This window comes from Leptodactylus fuscus, chromosome 1, assembly GCF_031893055.1.
Source record: "Leptodactylus fuscus isolate aLepFus1 chromosome 1, aLepFus1.hap2, whole genome shotgun sequence".
Lineage (NCBI taxonomy): Eukaryota > Metazoa > Chordata > Amphibia > Anura > Leptodactylidae > Leptodactylus > Leptodactylus fuscus.
In genome coordinates this window covers 210,721,679-210,740,369 of record NC_134265.1, presented here as the reverse complement: position 1 = coordinate 210,740,369, position 18,691 = coordinate 210,721,679, and the positions used below count along the sequence as shown (strand labels likewise).

General features: G+C 41.9%; 1 protein-coding gene across 1 annotated transcript in view; it reads left to right on the top strand.

The window, feature by feature from the left end:
• Positions 1 to 18,691, top strand: part of UNC13A (unc-13 homolog A) — a 210,686-nt gene that overhangs the window by 58,410 nt on the left and 133,585 nt on the right. The window contains exons 6-8 of the mRNA XM_075282689.1: positions 2,866 to 2,939; positions 9,468 to 9,522; positions 10,545 to 10,580. Coding sequence (XP_075138790.1) covers positions 2,866 to 2,939; positions 9,468 to 9,522; positions 10,545 to 10,580 — 165 coding nt within the window. The remainder of the gene's footprint in view (positions 1 to 2,865; positions 2,940 to 9,467; positions 9,523 to 10,544; positions 10,581 to 18,691) is intronic.

The following is an 18,691-nucleotide window of genomic DNA, read 5'->3' as shown; positions in this document are numbered from 1 at the left end:
AAAGTTTTGTCACACACATAAAGTAATGTGAAAATGAAACCAATAATTCAGTTCAAATATAAAGATATGTTTCATAACATTGGTGAATGAAGTAGTGGTGCTATTAGAGCCATATTTAATATTTTGTCTGACTTCCATGAGCTTGAAGGACGGCATCCATGCGTTTCGACAATGATGATATTGATATTGATATCAATGATATTGATGAAGTCATCAGGAATAGCAAAGAATACAGTCTTACATTCCTCCCAGAGTTCATCAAAAAGCTTCCTCTTTCATCTTACCCCAAACATGCTCAATGATGTTCACGTCTGGTGACTGGGTTGGCCAGTCCTGGAGCACCTTCATCTTCTTTGCCTTGAGGAACTTTAATGTAGAGATGGATGTATGGAGCACCATCCTGCGGCAAGATTTGCTCCTTTTTATGATTGGGAATGTAAGAGGAAGATAATACTTCTTGATATTTTAGGCTATTGATATTGCCTTCCACCTTGCAAATTTTTTGCACACCCCCATACTGAATGTAACCCCAGACCATGATCTTTCCAACACCAAACTTAACTGTTTTCTGGGTGTATTTTGGATCCATACGGGCTCCAGGAGGTCTCCTGCAGTATTTTCGGCGGCTATGGTGTAATTCAACTGAAGATTCATCTGAGAAATCCACCTTCTGCCACCTTTCCAGCGTCCATCCATTTAGCAGGCTGTAGGCCTTTAATTGCGTTTTGTTTAGTGCTGGCTTCTGGGCACTGATTCGATCATGGAGGCCATTTCGAGACAGAATCCTATAAACTGTTCTAGTTGACACAGGGACTTGAGGTAACCAGGCCTGTTGGAGCTCTGCTGCAGTTAAAGAGGGGCTGGCTTTTCATTTTCTAACCAACAAACGTTCCTCCTGAGCAGTTGTCTTGCGGGGTCTGCCGGACTTGGGCTTGTCAAAAACATCTCCAGTCTGTTCAAATCTTTTTTTAATTCTTTGTACTTGACGCTGAGACACATTAAAGGTGCCAGCCACCTCTGCAGTGGATCTGGTCTTCAGCCTCTTGATAATCAAGGCTTTGGTCGCAGGGTTGATTTTGGCATGTTGTCAGAGGTGAAGTTGCAGTTGAAGTGAAGGTCTGGGGTGCTGGAGTTCTTTTTATACGCACCCACTAATTAACCGATCAATTAATGAGCACCGGCGAGGCTGTACACTGGTATTGGGTGCATTATATGACAAGGGGACAAAACTTTTGTCATGCCAAAATCTGACCTTTCTGTGTTCGTTAAATGATCAATATTTCGCCAGTGAAGCCAATTTATTTTCTTAATAAAAAATACATTTGGGAGGGTTTCAGCTTTCATACGAGTCATTTCTTATGGATGAATTTAAAGTCAGTTTATAAGCTTTGGATTCCACAACATGGATAAGCGACAGAACATCCGAGATGTAGCAGAGCTGTTTACTCAACTCTGCTACATCTGAGATGTATCAGAGGTGTATATTCAACTCTGCTACAACTGAGATGTAGCAGAGCTGTATACTGAAATCAGCTACATCTGAACCTCGCTCAGCTTACCTGCACAGAAGTGCTGCTGCTCCCGGTTCTTCTCACTCCTCTTCTGTTAGAGGTACTGGGAGAAGGTGGGGCTTGTGGCTTAGGAGAGTGTGGGTGGGTGTGTGTGAGGGGAGACGACAGTGACGTCAGGGTTTGACACAAAAATTACAAATTGATTGCTTTGAAATTAAATTGGCCAAAATTGTTGAGGGGTTTGTTTTTCTAGGTGTGAGAAACGAATGAATGAACATATCTTTTTTTCAACCTAAGTAAATATGCAATTACATACATAAGTGTGTAAAAAAAAAAAAAAAATTTAAGTGAAGAGCATTTATATTAAAAGATAGCCTTTCATGTTCTCATCAATGTGTGAGTAGATATTGGTGCCGAAATTAGCGGCACTGTCGGCTTTCTAGCAGTGTATATAAAACTGCACAATAATGAGGAAACGAAAGGTCCTCTATAAGGAAGTACTGTGTATAGAGATGAGCGAACAGCATTCGACCGAGTACATGTTTGATTGGATATCAGGCTGTTCGAGATGTTCGATTCCAGTCGAACACCACATGGTAAACTCGCTAAAAATTTGATTCCCCTCCCACCTTCCCTGGCGCTTTTTTTGCACCAATAACTGCACAGGGGAGGTGGGACAGGAACTACGACAATGGAAGCATTGAAAAAAATCGGAAAAAGCCATTTGCTTCCGAAATCAGGTGACCTCCACTTTAGACGAATAGTGGATTTCAGATCTGATTCCTATGAGACTGTGAACTATGTGACTGTGAGACAGGGATAGATGTACAGGCAGGGTTAGCTAGGAATTAGCTTTATTTAGGTAGGAATGTTACTCACCCAGCTCTTTGGGGCTCTATCTCGTGGCAGCCAATTATATGCTAGTCGGGATCCCTGTCAGCTTCCGTTATGTGGGAGCTGACTTTTCCCCATAGGAAAGCATTGGCCAGCAATGATTGGCCGAATCCCGTACAGTGTACAGCATTTGGACAATCAACGCTGGTTCTGCTGGAGGAGGTGGTGTCTAAGATCGGTCCACAGCAGTCTCCGTTGTGCTCCGATCTCAGATGTAGCAGAGTTGACAGAGCTCTGTACATCTCAGATGTAGCAAGGTTGACCGCACAGCACTGTTACATCTCTGGAATAGCAGAGTTGAGTGGGAGCTGACGTTTCCTCATAGACTATAATGGGGTTCGATATTACTTCGAACACTTGAGTTTTGAGGGGCTACTCGAATCGAATATTGAATTGAACATTTCACTGTTCGCTCATCTCTAACTGTGTATTAACAAAAGTATCTGTCATTTCCTTTTAGATATTCCTGAAGAGGAGGCTCGGTACTGGGCTAAAAAACTTGAGCAGTTGAATGCCATGCGGGATCAAGATGATGTAAGCAATGCAAGAAAATATTCCATGCATATTAATTGAACAGGTTTGTGAGGTTGCACTGGCTTACCAGAGAAGTCAAGGATCTGTTGAGCCGAGCCACCATAGAAAACCCTGAAATAGAGACCATGGTTCACACTTCCAATGATTTAGAGATCAAGGTACAAATTTATTGTGATACAACTGGAATCGCTGAATAGCAATAAACACATGCAAATCCAGCCACCACTAGGTAAAATTGTAAATAAACAAATTCAGATCAAATTTGGCTGTCAACATTTTAGTCAATTTATGATCTTTGTCAAGCCTGATCTGTAAAGCAACTAGGAGCAAAGCATGAATAGGACTATTCAAAAAGAGCGAAATAAGGAAAAGAAAATGCAGATGTGCAGTAAAATCAACATCAAAAAACAAATATATGCAACATGCAACTCACTGGAGTGGACTGGAAGACAGAAGTAGTAGTAGTAGTGGTAGTTTGTCAATAATAGGCCAAGGAAACTCAACCAAGTCCTCTAGTCCATGCTCCAAGTTAGGGAAATGTTGAGTGGTCCTAAAGTTGTCCTGGACTTCTACTTGTGAGGAGTCCTCTCCTCTCCTGAGCCAGATGATGGTGGTCAAAAGGGCCCTTGATGGTGATCAGAGGAATGACAGCAGTTGCATCTGAACAAAATAGTTAAACTTTACTAGGATAACGGCACCAGTGGCGTAACTACCACCATAGCAGCGGTAGCAGCTGCCACAGGGCCCGGGACATCAGGGGCCCGTTGACAGCAGCTACCGCTGCTATCATTATTCTCGGAAGTCTTTTTGGACCCCCGAGTATAATGATCGGGGCCCCCTGTTGGTGGAATACTTTCCACCAACAGGGGGCCCCGAAGCTGCAGCAACGGCTGAGACACAGGAGCTGCAGCTCTGGCTCCTGTCAGCGCTTCAGGACGCTCCCCCTCTCTCCCCCTCTCTCCCCCCTCCCTTTCTCTGCTGTCCTTTGCCCACCAATGAGAGGAGGAGGCGGGGCTTATCCCTGCCGAGCTCCTGCCGTCTGCACTGGAGGAAGAAAGGAAGAAGGAAAATGAAACTAAAGCTACACAGGTACGTACTGGGGTTACTTATTAATATCAGGCATTTGGAGTGATTACTTGTGTTTTAGTAACTCCATGTGCCTCATATTAATAGCAGTTAACCCCATCATCTCCCTCACATTAACCCCTGTTTGCCTCACCATAAGAGTTACTGATATGTGAGACATATGGGGGTAATAGTAATGAAGATACTTTATTATTACCTCCATGTCTCTCACATATCAGTAACTCTTATGGTGAGGCTTACAGGGGTTAATGTGAGGGAGATGATGGGGTTAACTGCTATTAATATGAGGCACATGGAGTTACTAAATTGTAATGCACATGACCAGATTTTTTATCCACAATTTGTCCTGGTATAGCGGTCAGCGGGTGACGTGACAGTATTTAGTCCTGTAGGGGCCACTAAGGGACATAATACTGTGTGCAGTGGCCACTATTGGGTATAATACTGTGTGCAGGGGCCACTATTGGGTATAATACTGTGTGCAGGGGCCACTATGGGACATAATACTGTGTAATGGGGCCACTATGGGGCATAATACTGTGTGCAGGGGCCACTATTGGGTATAATACTGTGTGCAGGGGCCACTATGGAACATAATAGAGCGCGCAGGAATGCGTAGGAGGGACTCGGTCGAGATCTTCGGTGTCGGGGGGGCCCCATGTCAAAAGTTCGCCACGGGGCCCCGCCATTCCTAGTTACGCCACTGAACGGCACCCAATTTCCTGGGTGGGGGTAGTAGTGCAACTGTGGGTGAGAGTACTGAGCCTGGAAGTAGCTTTTCAAGCTACTTTTGGTCCGAACACTGAGGTGGCCTCTGCCTCAGTTTCCGGACCATAAAACCTGTGTGCACTCAGCCTTAGTCTTTTCCCTTTGATTCAGACAGTTGGTTGGGCACAAACAATATAAGTAGTGTTCACTAGGAGGCAGCAATAATGAGTCACAAAGGAGAAAGGGAAATTACAAAGAGGAGGAGCAGTTGGCACAAGTATGATAATTGGGTATAGGTAAGAAAAATAGTGAGAATACTTATGTAGGGCAAGTATATTAATATTAATCATATAAAGTCCGTCAGATAATTAAAACTGGGACACCAATCATAATATGCAAAACATTAGTAAATAGAATCCTATCCTACTAATATTATAAATGTGGAAGTTTGTGTGTTTGGATGTTTGTTCCTCAGTCATGCCAAAACCGCTGAATGGATTTGAATGAAATTTGGCACCTAGATAGTTTATTAAAACATAGGCTTCTTTTTATCCCGGTAAATGACATGGCTTCACATCTGTTATGAATTTATGTTCACATACTATATTACACTGCTCTTGCAGCAGCTTATCTTAGCCAGGTCTGTTATCTCTCTATGTAAATACGCAGCTAACCCTCAGTGGATTGTGTACATGAATTTGTATTTTTGAATTAGCCAGCACGGTGCACTCCGGATATTCACTGAGACTGTGTGTTGTGTGTAAACATGGGGAGGTTGAGAGCAGGGAAGGCTGCTGCTGATGATGACTCATCATTTGTCATGTATGTCCCTTTTGTAGACTTATAAAAAAAAACCTTTGAAGTATTATGCAAATGCTTCAGTTGATTTACTGGGGGTGGGCCTTAAGCAGTCTCTGGAGTACTAATCCTGCCACTCAGACCACTACCATCTTCTGCCTGTGCCATCTCGTGCAGTGAGAGTTGATTCTCGGCTCTGTTATAATATCACCTATCCTACTTGTGCAAAAAGAGCGGTTCTCCCAGGGATGAAGGCCTGCCCCAAGAGCACCAACTGTCTCATTTGCATAAGACTTCAAAGTTCTTTTTCTCCAAATCTCCAAAAGTGACATACCAAAGTACATAACAACAAAGGTATGTTGGTTATCACCATAATGTGCTCTGTAACATAGTGGTGGCATTAAAATGTTAGGAGGATGTGATGGTCTCCCTTTAATGATAAAGAAAGAGGATGGTCTACTGTAATAGAGAGTACAAAAAGCAACATTTGAAAAGTGAGAGTAAAAGTTAAATAGGTAAACAATGAAACATAAGCAGTTGTGACAGGTCAATGTGGAAGTATCAGAACAAAGTGGTATATGCAGAATTTAGATGGAGTTTAGATTAAATAAGTGAGATAAAGAAATGGCCTAAACCAGAAAAATGAAATGATGAAAATCTGTAAATTGTGAAAACATGAATGAGCATGCATAAATTAATACATAGAGATTGAGAAAGAAACAGCAGAGACAAGTAAAACAAAATAAACCATGGAGTCAAATAAAAGGACACACATTACAGAGAAACTATCATTGGTGAAAGTGGTTTTTAGATAAACACGTCTGAATAGCCTTTAATAAGGCTATTCTACTACTACCTTTATTTTTTATATTGTCCCAGCTGTTTCTTTTGTAACCCAGTTAATTTCTTTATGCAAATGAACCCACGGCACACCCTGAGCGTTCCCCAGGGCCTCCGAGCACCCCACGTGTCATACCTTTCATACCGCCCCTCCAGTGCTTGTGCTCTGTCTGTCCTCCTCCTCCCTGCATACTGTGCCACCTTCTTTTCTCCGATCGCGGTGTACCAGTTCAAATCTCGGGCATGCGCAGTCAGAGCGGTACTGTGCCTGTCTGACGGCCATTTTGGTGTAGTTTGCTGGAGAACTTACTTACTAGCTTACTGCTCAGTATTCGAGCCTGGTAGAACACTGTCTACAATGAAGGCATGGAAAAGTCCCTCACTTAAGAGTAGCAAGAAATGTTTCATAGAGAAATTTGTGAAATGATGCTAGATCAGCTTGTACTAGGTGATCTTGCAAATTCCTGTCCCCATTTTAATGAATGTGATTTTAACTCTTTAACTTGTGGGCATTCATTACCTAGAATGTATTTTAATAACCATAATATATAACCAATGTATTTCAATAATCTGTGAAATTGTGAGAGAAAAGGAAAGCTATTTATACATAAATGGGATGAATTTTTTTTAAGGAAGTAATGGAAGGACTACTCAACTTGGTGAGTAGATTAGTGAGGTACCTACATTGCATAAAGCAATTAGACATTTCATTGCTCTGTAGTTGGGTATCTGGACACATTACACACAGAGAGAATCCATCATGTTTCTATGCTACTTTTCTGGTGTAGAGGGTTGATATTGTGGCACACAAATGGCACAAGGCCCGTTCTTACACCAAATGTGTACCACAAGCCCTGAACCACACCTTGCTTGCAACATTGTGCGAAGGTGGGCGTAGCAGGTTAGGAATTGGAGCTGTTCGAAATGAAGACACCTTGGCCTGACAGATTCATTATGACTCATATGACAGCATTTTGATAAGTGAATCATAATAGAAATCTACCCCCGTTCCTAACTGGCTTGGATTTCCATTCTGGCGCAGGAACGTTCCAATTGATTTATGAAGAAGCTGCAGCCTCATCATAATTCTCTATATCCCTGCTTCAGTTGGGCCCTCTAAGGTTGGCATATCAACCAGTCTTATTAAATCTGCCCCAATGTGTTGATCATGACTGAAGTGGTTTATAGATAGGGAGTTTTATTTGTATTAGTGGAGTGGCTACACTATCATTACAGAAGGGTCTTTTTTGATCCAATTGTCAAGACATTGGCAGAAGATCATAATGCATAGTAAACTGTAGATCCAGATGGATAGAGTTAATAAAGTAATTGAAACTATAGGAGAGTCTCAATGGAAGTCCAATATAAAAAAGCCAATATTTTGTCAAAATATGTGACATAAAATATTTACAATTGGGAGAACCACAAAAAACTCCATTGTGGTCCCCAGAAAACCCATCTGATGCTGCTAGCGACTTGCTCAAACTATTGGCCACCAACTGGTATAAGTCTGTAAAAGCAGGCTTTATTATCTGTTTAAAATAGATATATACTTCTTCTGTACATCTTGAATGTAACTTAAAGTATGCCACTTTTCCAAAAAAAGATTGTATAAAATATCGCCTTTTTTTTTTTTTTTTTTTTATTTTGCTTTAACCCCTTCCCAACATCCACCGGGTGTTTAACTATGGCGGCCGCCCAGGAGTCGCGCGGCTGCCATAGCCGCCGGGTGTCTACTGTTTTATAGAGTAGACACCCAGCGCTAATGCCAGTGGTTGGTAACCGCACCCTTCTGGTGCCTCGCTCAAAGCTGACCGACACGCCATTTTCCTGGCAGCACGTGAACGCTGCCATTTTGGCATGATAGCTGATAGCCTTGTAAAGGCTCCCCGGCCTGTCTGCAGTGATATTCTTTTGCAGGCTGCTCTATACAGCCTGCAAAAGAAATGGTGATTTTTTTGCAATGTATTGCAATGCATTAGCATTGTAATGCATTGCATTAGTGATCAGACTCCCTGGGGTTCAAGACCCCTAGGTATTCTAATAAATGCATAAACGTTCAAATCACCCCCCTTTCCCTAGAACACATATAAAAGTAGTTAAATACTGTGAAACACATACATGTTAGGTATCCCTGTGTCCAAAAACGCCCGCTCTACAAATCTATAAAAATATTTTTCCTGTACGGTAAACGCTGTAGCGGGAAAAGACGTCAAAAGTGCCAAATCACCGTTTATTCACTGTTTTGCCTCTGATAAAAATTTGAATAAAAAGTGATCAAACCAAAAGCAATTCCCCAAAATGGTATAGCTAAAAAGTACACCCAGCCCCGCAAAAAAATACACCCTATGCATCGCCGTACATGGAAGTATAAAAAAGCTACGGTTGTCAGAAGATGGCGACTTTTAGAAAAAAAAATTTTGGCACAGTTTTGGATTTTTATTAATGGGTTAAAATGTAAATAAAACCATGTAAATTTGGTATCCTGGGAATCGTACCAAAACACAGAATACAGGTGACATGTCATTTTGGCTGCACAGTGAACGCCGTAAAAACAAAGCCCATAAGAAATTCGCACAAATACACTTTTTCTTCAAATCCTCCCCATTCTGAATTTATTTCCAGATTTCCAGTACATTGTACAAAACAATTAATGGTAGCATCATGAAGAACAATTTGTCCCGCAAACATTAACAACTCATATGGCTCAGAGTGGAAAAATAAAAAAAGTTATGGGGTTTGAAAGAAAGGGGGTAAAACGAAAATCAAAAAATGCCGTTGGCGGGAAGGGGTTAATAACCAGTCACATACAGGCAGGTTGACATCAAATTTCCAGTTGTTGATCTCTTGGGTATTTTTATAGGCAACAAGAGATACAGTCTATCACCATAAGAATGTATGTATGCATCCCTTATATAAAGATTAAAACCAAAGCACTTTGGTTGTAAAAATGCACTGATATTCACTGTTATTCACATTGGGAGTTGTAAATGACATATAATATTAATGAGAAGATGAATTATAACACTAAAAGAGTGAATATATAACTTGTAGTATTGCTTTAATTATATTTAACAATCTCTTTCTCATCTCTAGTATGTGTTTCGAGAAGAGGAAGAGAATCCACTGCCTGTCCATGGTTCTCAGTGCTGTATGTATAACATTTTAATATTTCTATGTATTCATTTAAAATGTTCAGTAAATGTTTGCTCAATTTCTATTTATATAGTTTCTCTTTAGACCCCCATTAATCATAATGTGATGACACTTCCTAGTTATACGCCATCATAGAGTGGGTATTACTCTTTAACATTATTAGCCTGTGTACAAATTCCTAGAAAACTAAAGCTTTAATATTAGACGAATATTTCTATTTTCTGTGCAAGATAACCAGTGTGAGGGATGAAGCACTAAAAGTGTATATCCTTATATTCTCAAGATCTATGGGGGTGATTTATCATAAAACTTTGTTAGTAAAAAGTTTTTTTGTGGAATTGGTTATGATTGCTTATTGTGAACATTTCTACTTAGTAACAATTGGCATCAATGTGCACCAATACAATTGCGTCCCAGAAATATTGGAGATGTGACATGTTATAATAGATGGTTCATTTTATAAGATCAGGACATCTTAAACTAACTTTTAGGGGCAACACAGTAACTCAGTGGTTAGCACTGCAGCCTGGAAGCACTAGAGTCCTGGGTTCGAATCCTGCCCAGGACAACATCTGCAAGGAGTTTGTATGTTCTCCCCGTGTTTGTTTGGATTTCCTCCCATACGCCAAAGACATACTGATAGGGAAAAATATACATTGTGAGCCCTATATGGGGTTCTCAAGCTACGTAATAAAACTATCTTTTAAGGGAGCCTGTCAGTGGGCATAGTTAGGCAGTGAATTGCAATTGAGCTAGGTCACTTGCGGCAACATGACTGCCAAGGGTTGCACTTGCAGCCTCATTAGCATATTTATAAAAAAGGTTTCATTTCTCAGTACAATAGTAGCGAATTGACATAGCAAACGTCCGATTTTGTTTAGCGTGCAGGCTCATACATGACTATTTGTCATGTGATATCTGTCCTATTGACAGACTCCCTTTTCATTAATAAATGAAAAATTGTTATTTTGCATTTGATGAACACTGTTTATCTGATAGATTCATTATTTTATTCAGGTAACTGGAATTACTTTGGCTGGGGAGAGCAGCACAGTAAGTATAACAACATATTGTGTACTCTGCATGCTGTGCTTTTCTTTCCCGTTAAAATAATGTACACCCCCATTCTATTTTTTCAACTTTGATCTCTATGGCAAATGAATTGCATAACTGATGCCAAAGTACTTTAATTATACAATTCCATTGTGCTAAAATAGTGTATGGTATTTTAGTGCAAATGTGAACCATCCTATAGTGCATGCAGCATTTTTTTCTTTTGTTACCAAGAAGCAAATGTGCACTTCAGAAATTACAGTAAGCTTCTCTCGTGTATGAATAATTCTACTTCTTTCTATCTTGATATTATAACTAAAGCTTCATTGATGCAATTGTATGTCTGATGATGGAAATGTTACAATGCAGCAGTTTTAACCTTTTGGCACCACTGTTAGTTTTTTTTGTTTGTTTGGTTTAATTTTTTCATCCTTTCTTTTTATTTTTCTTAACATAGCTGTATGAGGGCTTGCATGTTATGTGGTCACTTACACTATCCAATAGCACCATTTAAACGGGTTTTCCAGGACTATGAAATTGATTGCTTTGGCCTCTTTACTGTTTACCAAGCACAGCACCATATGTTTTATATTGGTTGTGCTTGGTATTGCAGCTCAGCCCCATTCATATGAATGAGCTGCAACATGGTCATGTGATTAATGGGCGTGATGTCACTGGCCTGAGAACGAGAAAAATGAGATCACCCAAGCATCAGAAGATCTTCATACAGCTATAAATGTGGGTCCTGGGTAACAGCCTTCTCTAATATTGATGGTAAAAGGTCAATCATAAGAATAGGTCATCAATATCATGGTTTCAGCTAGCCCTTTCATGTTCCATATAATATATTGAGAAACTGAATAAAAAATATTTGTGTGGCAGAATGGTAAAAGAAGGTAAGTTTTATGTTTTGTTGTTACGTGTTCTCTGCAGGGCAGATTAAGACTATCACTTTCATGGGATTGTTTCAGCAGCTCGCTGGGACTCCATATAACGAGCGTGTTGTCAAAGTATATAAAAGTCAAATACTATAGAATTCAAATTAAGAACAGCAGTGAGGAAAAAAACAAAACAAAAAAAAAACACCCCACATGCAGAAAAGAAAGACCAAAAGACAAAATATCCCCCATATCTACCAGAGACTCAATATACAATATGGCATATAAACATGGCTCCCAATCGTTCCGCATTTAGCGGGGAAGTCCCGATTTTAAGCTCCAGTCCCGCGCAGCTCCCTGCCTGTCCCGCTCTGTCCCTGAGGTATTTTACTTAACAATCTTTCCTCCCGATCACCCTCCACTCTTATATCAGATAAAAGACTGTGGTGATCGGGAGGAAAAGTTCACTACTGTACAAGGACCTTGTGTGACATCACACAGTCACGTGACTAGGTGTGCATGTCAGTGTCCCGTGCAGTCAAGAGATGGACAGATGTGTGCTCTAAGGTACTGAGAGGGGAGGGGGGTTGTGAGATGCAGGGTGGAGTGTGTGTGTGTGTGTGTGTGTGTGTGTGTGTGTGTGTGTGTGTGTGTGAGAGAGTATATATTATACTGGGGCAGAGATGAGGGGGAGCATGAAACTGGGAGCAGATGGAAGGGGATATGAAACTGGCAGAGAGATGGAGGGGTAGATGAAACTGGGGCAGATGAAAGGGGATATGAAACGGGGGAGAAATGGAGGGGGAGATGAAACTGGGGGCAGAGATGGAGGAGGGGTATGAAACTGGGGGAACATTAAACTGTGGGAGTAGCTGGAGGGGGGCCTGTCTGCCTCTAGTTGCCCCCATTTTAATGTCACCGCCCAGCTACACCTACAGTTTAATGTCTGATTCTAGATGCCCGAGTTTAATGTCCCCCTCTAGTTGCCCCCAGTTTCATGTCCCACTCCAGCTGCCATTAATTTATTGTGCCCCTCCAACTACCCCCCACTGTTAATGTCCTCCTTCAGCTGCCCCAGTTTCATGTCCCCTCTAGTTTCCCCCAGTTTAAACTGGGGCACCAGGAGAGGGACTTAATACTGTGGGGCAGTTGTAAGGGAACATTATAATGTACGGACATATAATGTACAGGTGACTGTAGGAGGATTATACTGTGGGGGGGGGGGCACATGAAAAATTAATGAGAATGGTCGGAGTCAACATAAAAGTAGGCGGAGCTAAATTTGCCACACCTTTTGTCCCTCTTTCTGTTCTTCAAAAGTTGGGAGGTATCTATAAACAAAATGCCATAACTAACATTCTAATAGAAATAGAATGTACGTCATGTCTTAAGACTTGCAGTTAACACCCCCACATAGTGTGACTGATATTCACTACAGAAGCAAGCAAGAGGTGATACCTACATACCTACTAACAAAAGAGTGTGTGAGTGTGGGTGGTTTGTTAAGTATCAGAGCATCACATTGCCTTATGTGATTCTCTGGTAAGATGCTTTATAAGTTATATTTGTATTTCTGTTCTAAAAGAAATCAAAAATCTGGACATTCATTGACCTCTGCGTCCAAGGGTTTCTTCAAGTCCTCATGAATTTTGGATATAGATACTGATGACCTATTGACAGGATAATTAATCAGTATGTGATTGGTGGGGGTTTGTTGCCCGAATCCTGTACCAATTAGCTGATGTGGCTGATGGAAGCTGAATTTATTGTATAAAACTGGAGGCAGCCCTGCTCCTATTCAAGTGAATGGGAATAGAGCTTCGATTCTACTGGCCACAGCTAAAGAATAGCACACTATAGCTGGGAAACCAGGGAACTGCAATTCTGCTATCATTCACTTGAAAAGCAGTTCCTTCTGGTTATATACACTGTATACAGCTCCTGACAGATCAGCTGATCGGTGTGGGGTCTGGATGTCAATTTGGTAAATCTTTAAAGACACTTTTATAATAATACATTATCAGATTCATAATGTTTTATAAAAAGTAAGAATCATTTTTCAACTACTTTGTTAGGATTTTAAACAATCAAGGGCAAAAGCTCTCATGCAAGTCTTTCTAACCTCCATCCATCCACCCAAAAAATAGCAAGAGAGAATTACTTTATAATGAAAATCATTGTGTGTTGCATAATACCTATAACCACATATGCAGAACATAGAATTAATATGCCTGAATAATAACATTATGCAAGTATTAAAGTTTACCTTTGTAATGTAGCTTAATAAAACGCATTATACACAAGATTACTGAAGACATACCGCCCACATGACAGAAAGACAAAATTGGATAAGCCATGCCTCTAATCCTGCCTAGTCCCACCCATGCCACTTTGAAAACTGCCAAATCCCATAGATCTTGTTGTGCCCCTATATAGTAGTAATATCCTCCTTTGTGTAACACACAGTAATATAGTCTTTTAAGTGCCCAAGCACATTATAATGCCCTCTTATTTCCTTCCCTTAGTTCACATTAGATCCCATTAGTGTTTCTACATTGTATAATGCCCATTGTGGTCTCCACGCAGTATAATTATCCTTATGTCCCCCACAGAGTATTATATTACCTACATGTCCCCACATTGTATAATATCCTATTAGATCCCCCACACAGCATACTGCCTTGTCTTGTGACCTTAACACAGTATAATGCATTCCCATAATGTAATGCTCTCTCCTTATGACCTCCCACAGTATAATGCCCCCATGTGGCCCTGACACAGTATATTCCCACCCCCAAACCACAGTATGATTCACAATTCTTGTAGCCTCCACATTGTATATTATTCCTTTGTGTCCCCCCCCCCCACACTCTAAAGTGACAAAAAATATATTAATTATTATCATTCATCAATCATCATCATCATATCCTTCTCGCACCATTCTCTAAAGTTCACTCCAGTCTTCGCTGTCAGTGTCTTGGCGCACATGATGACAGCGGATGAATAGTGGAGCAAGGAGCTGACTGCTCTCTGTAAGGAACTATTTTGAATGGTATCTGAATTCTGAGATGAAGATATATAGTTGATGTTAGGAGCACCACCTGGGTCAGCACACATAATCCTGCACTGTCTTGCTGACAGTCCTGGATTATGTAGTATAGTTAGTTATGGAGATCTCACTTATTCTTTATTTGTTCCAGGTCATTAAGACTTCTTTAAGCCAAAATTCATTCCTACACAGTTACCCAGATATTTTTTCCCCTCATGTTTCCAATATCGTTTCTATCATTTCCCAACTTTCTACACAAATGTCACTTCCACAGTGCCCATGGTGTTATAGTGCCCCCCACTGTAAATGTGTCTTACTTGATAATGGCACCCAGGGGTGAACCTGCCGTTTTCGCCACCCGAGGCGGATAACAGAAAGCCGCCCCCTCCCCCCAGGAGGAGGGGTGGAGGGGGTGGGGGGGAGCGGGGCAGAGCGAAGGGGGCATGGTGGAGGGATGTTAGCAGGCAGAGAGCAGGCACAGAGAGGACCTGCTCTCTGCCTGAGCATGAGGGGAGGCCGCTGGAGCAGCATTGCGTCCACAGGGCCTCCCCAATCCACCGCTCGGTGACAGTGACGCTAAGCCAGTCCAGGACAGCTTGTCCTGGACTGGCTTAGGTAAGCAAAAATGTCGCCTTCCCCAGGGCCCTGGCATAGCGCCGCCTGAAGCGGTCACTTCAGGTCGCCTCATGGGTGGTGCGGTGCTGATGGCACCCCCCTTTGGCTCACACACAGTAAGGCTGAGACCTCACGTATCGTAAATGCTGCACAAAAAACCACGGCATCTCACAGTACTTGCAAAGTGGATGGGATTCTAGCTAATCCCATCCTCACATTGTAGAAAAATATCCGGAGTGGACATGCTGCAATTTAAAAAAACCATTGCGTTTTTGTAAATTGCAGCATGTCACTTATACCTACGGAAATGCTGTTGTTTTCCATATAGGTATAATTGAAACAGAAAGTCTACAGAAGATAACTCTGTGTACTTTCTTTGAAAAACGTCGCAGGAAAACGCAAAGCATTTCTGCCACAGTTTTTCCCACAGCGCTTTTTGGCTGTGGCTCACTACATGGGGAGGGTGTTTAGGTTAATGTAGGGATTTCAAAATATCCTGGACAACCCCTTTAACCGTGAAGCTGTGGATTCTGGTACAGTATTTTTCAGGACTTCGGACCTGCTGACATTTATCTTAAATTTAGAGACAGAGCCAAAGAGTGAGAACAGATTAGTAAGGCAAGGGAGTGAGTGTTTATGCCCCTCCCAGAGGATAGGATCTGAAGTGTCATCAGTTTTATTTGAGGCTAAATACTGTTGAAGGAGGATGTTAATCTTGTGAGCATAGGTCAGGTGCTTAAAGGAGTTGGCCACTTTCAGACCAATATTGACACACAAATGTACAATAAAAAGATATAACATTTTCCAGTATACTTTCTGTATCAATTCCTCACGGGTTTCTAGATCTCGGCTTGCTGTCATTCATTCTGTTACTTCTAGAGGATAAAACTCTGACCATGGTCATGTGATTTACGGCCCATGGTCATGTGACTAGCACACAGGTGCCGATCGTTACAGTCACAGCACAGTAATCAGACATCTGCCTGGTAATCAGCTGTGCACCTGTGTGCTCATCACATGACCATGGACCGCAAATCACATGACCATGGTCAGTTTTATCCTCTAGAACAGGGATAGGGAACCTTCGGCTCTCCAGCTGCTGTGAAACTACAACTCCCATCATGCTCCATTCACTTCCATGGAAGTTCCAAGAACAGTAGAGCCAGTACGCATGCTGGGAGTTGTAGTTTTGCAACAGCTGGAGAGCCGTACGTTCCCTACCCCTGTTCTAGAAGTAACAGAATGAATGACAGCAAGCCGAAATCTAGAAAACTGTGAGGAATTGATACAGAAAGTATATTGGAAAATTGTATATCTTTTTATTGTACATTTGTTTGTCAATATTGGTCTGAAAGTGGCCAAACCCTTTAAGTAATGTCATTCAATCTCCAGCACCAATCTTCTGTAGGAATATCACGCAGACTAATTGTAATTGTGAGAAATATAGGGGCATGGTCAGACAGGAAAATGTTACTTATGGTGGTATTGAGTATTAGGTCAAAGGGAATTTTGTTGTAGAAAAATGTAGTCTAGTCTGTCGTAGGAGTTATAGATGAAGGAAAAGTACCGTAAGTATAGTTATGGGCAGATTGGTGTATCAAGCGCCACGCGTCAATCAGCTGGAGGTTGGTTGGTGTCTATCGCCAAAGATCTGAAGGAGGAGTTTCTGGTTCCTGTAGAGTCTATATTAAGGTTCAATGCCAAGTTCCAGTCGTCTCCCATTATCAGTATCTCTGTGAAGTCTCTTAGACTGTTTAGGCTCTGGACGGGGTACTGGACTTCAGACTAATTAAGAGCATCTAAATTAGCAAAGGTATAGATTGTGTTATTGACGAAGCCTTTCAGTCAAAAATAGCATCCATCAGGGTACATAAGTTGCTCCTTAAGTGTGAAGGAGGTGTGTCTGGAGATAGATATGCTTACTTCTCTGGCTGATTTAGTGAATGTTCTATGGAACCATGTAGTGAAATCTCGCCAGGAGAGGAGGGGGTTCTTCCTATTTTAAAATGAGTCTCTTGGAACAGCACTACAGAGACTTTTTGTTTACAGAGATATGCAAGGATCTGAGTGTTTTTGGTGCACATTCAGACCTCTCACATTGAAGTAGCAGATACATAGTTCAACTGCCATAGTTAAGTGGTAAAGCGAGGTGGCCTAGTAAGACACTTGTCATATCTCTTATGAGGATAGGTAATAAGAGCAGTGTGGGTGTGTAAGCGAAGGTTAGGGAATATACAGTACAGTCATCGGGGAATTGGATCTATTTGTAGGGAAAGTAAGTTAGGATTTACTGGGACTCTCAAAAGAGTCCGCAACCAGAAGAGGAGTGGGATAATGTGAGTTTAAAGAAACAGTAGACTAAGAAACTAAACACTACTAAGTTGCAAACAGTAAATTGTAAAATACAATTAAACTCAATAGAAAATAATAGAAGGTCCATACGGCCAGTATCTGGCGGAGTCAGATGGGATGGTAGGGGGCAACTTAGATAAGTGATTACATCACTGACTTTTCTAAGTCTCAGGAAGTAGACATCAATCTTGTTGTGAAGATGGCGTCTTCCAGAGTGTGAGGACATGTAGATATCACCGGCAGCCAAGAAGTCCTGGATACAGTTGTTTAAGAGGGAGGAAATTGTAAAGTAAGAGTGTGAGTCCAGTGACTACAAGAGAAGTGTCTTTAGATATTGGAAAGTCATCAGGATGAAGGATGAATGAGCATCTTTAGAGTGGTCTTGTGTAGTACCACTTCCAGAAGCGTGCAGCACAATGCTGGGACCCTCATATTACTCCTCCTGCAATCTCCCATTGCTCTACATGTTATACATGCTCACCTTGTGGTAGAATTGAGTGGAAGATAAATGCCTTGCAGGGTGACCAGTAGGCTGTGAGTGGATATCACAAGGTTCACTCACCAGTTGAAGGTCTCTGTTCAGCAGGCTGGTGCCAGTATGTACTGGCATGTCGTATGGAGCTGACTGCACTCCATGCAGCAGGAGGCAGGTTTGGAGCGTATGGTAATGAGCTGTTGACACAGTCGCTTCACAGGCACCATGCCCAGGCAGGCTGCCACGATTTGTAAGTGGTGCAGCCGAAAAGGTCTTGTGAAGGGCTCTGGAGATAGCTGCATTGAGGCAGCTCTTCAGCCACGGCTGGGCCTGGATAGAGATGGTCCTCAGCAGCATGTGACCATGTGGATAGGCAGTGATGTGACTATTGGTGTAGCAGCCACAAGACCCGGGACATTGGGGAGCCCGACGGGCCCCTGATGTGTGTTGCATTTTTTTTTTTTGTTTTTTGTTTTTTAATAGGCCGTTACCTGCTGGAGTAGCCCCCAAGAGTAATAATTGCTCATGGGTGGTCCACAATACTGTGGACTATGGGGCATAGTACTGTGTACGGGGGCCACTATGGGGCATAGTACTGTGTGTAGGGGCCACTATGGGGCATAATAGTGTGTGCAGGAATATGGTTTAAGAGGTGGAGGGGGCTGGGGGGGCCCATGTCAAATGTTCGCCTTGGGGCCCCGCCATTTGTAGTTACACCATTGTGGATGGGTCCTGGAGGCAG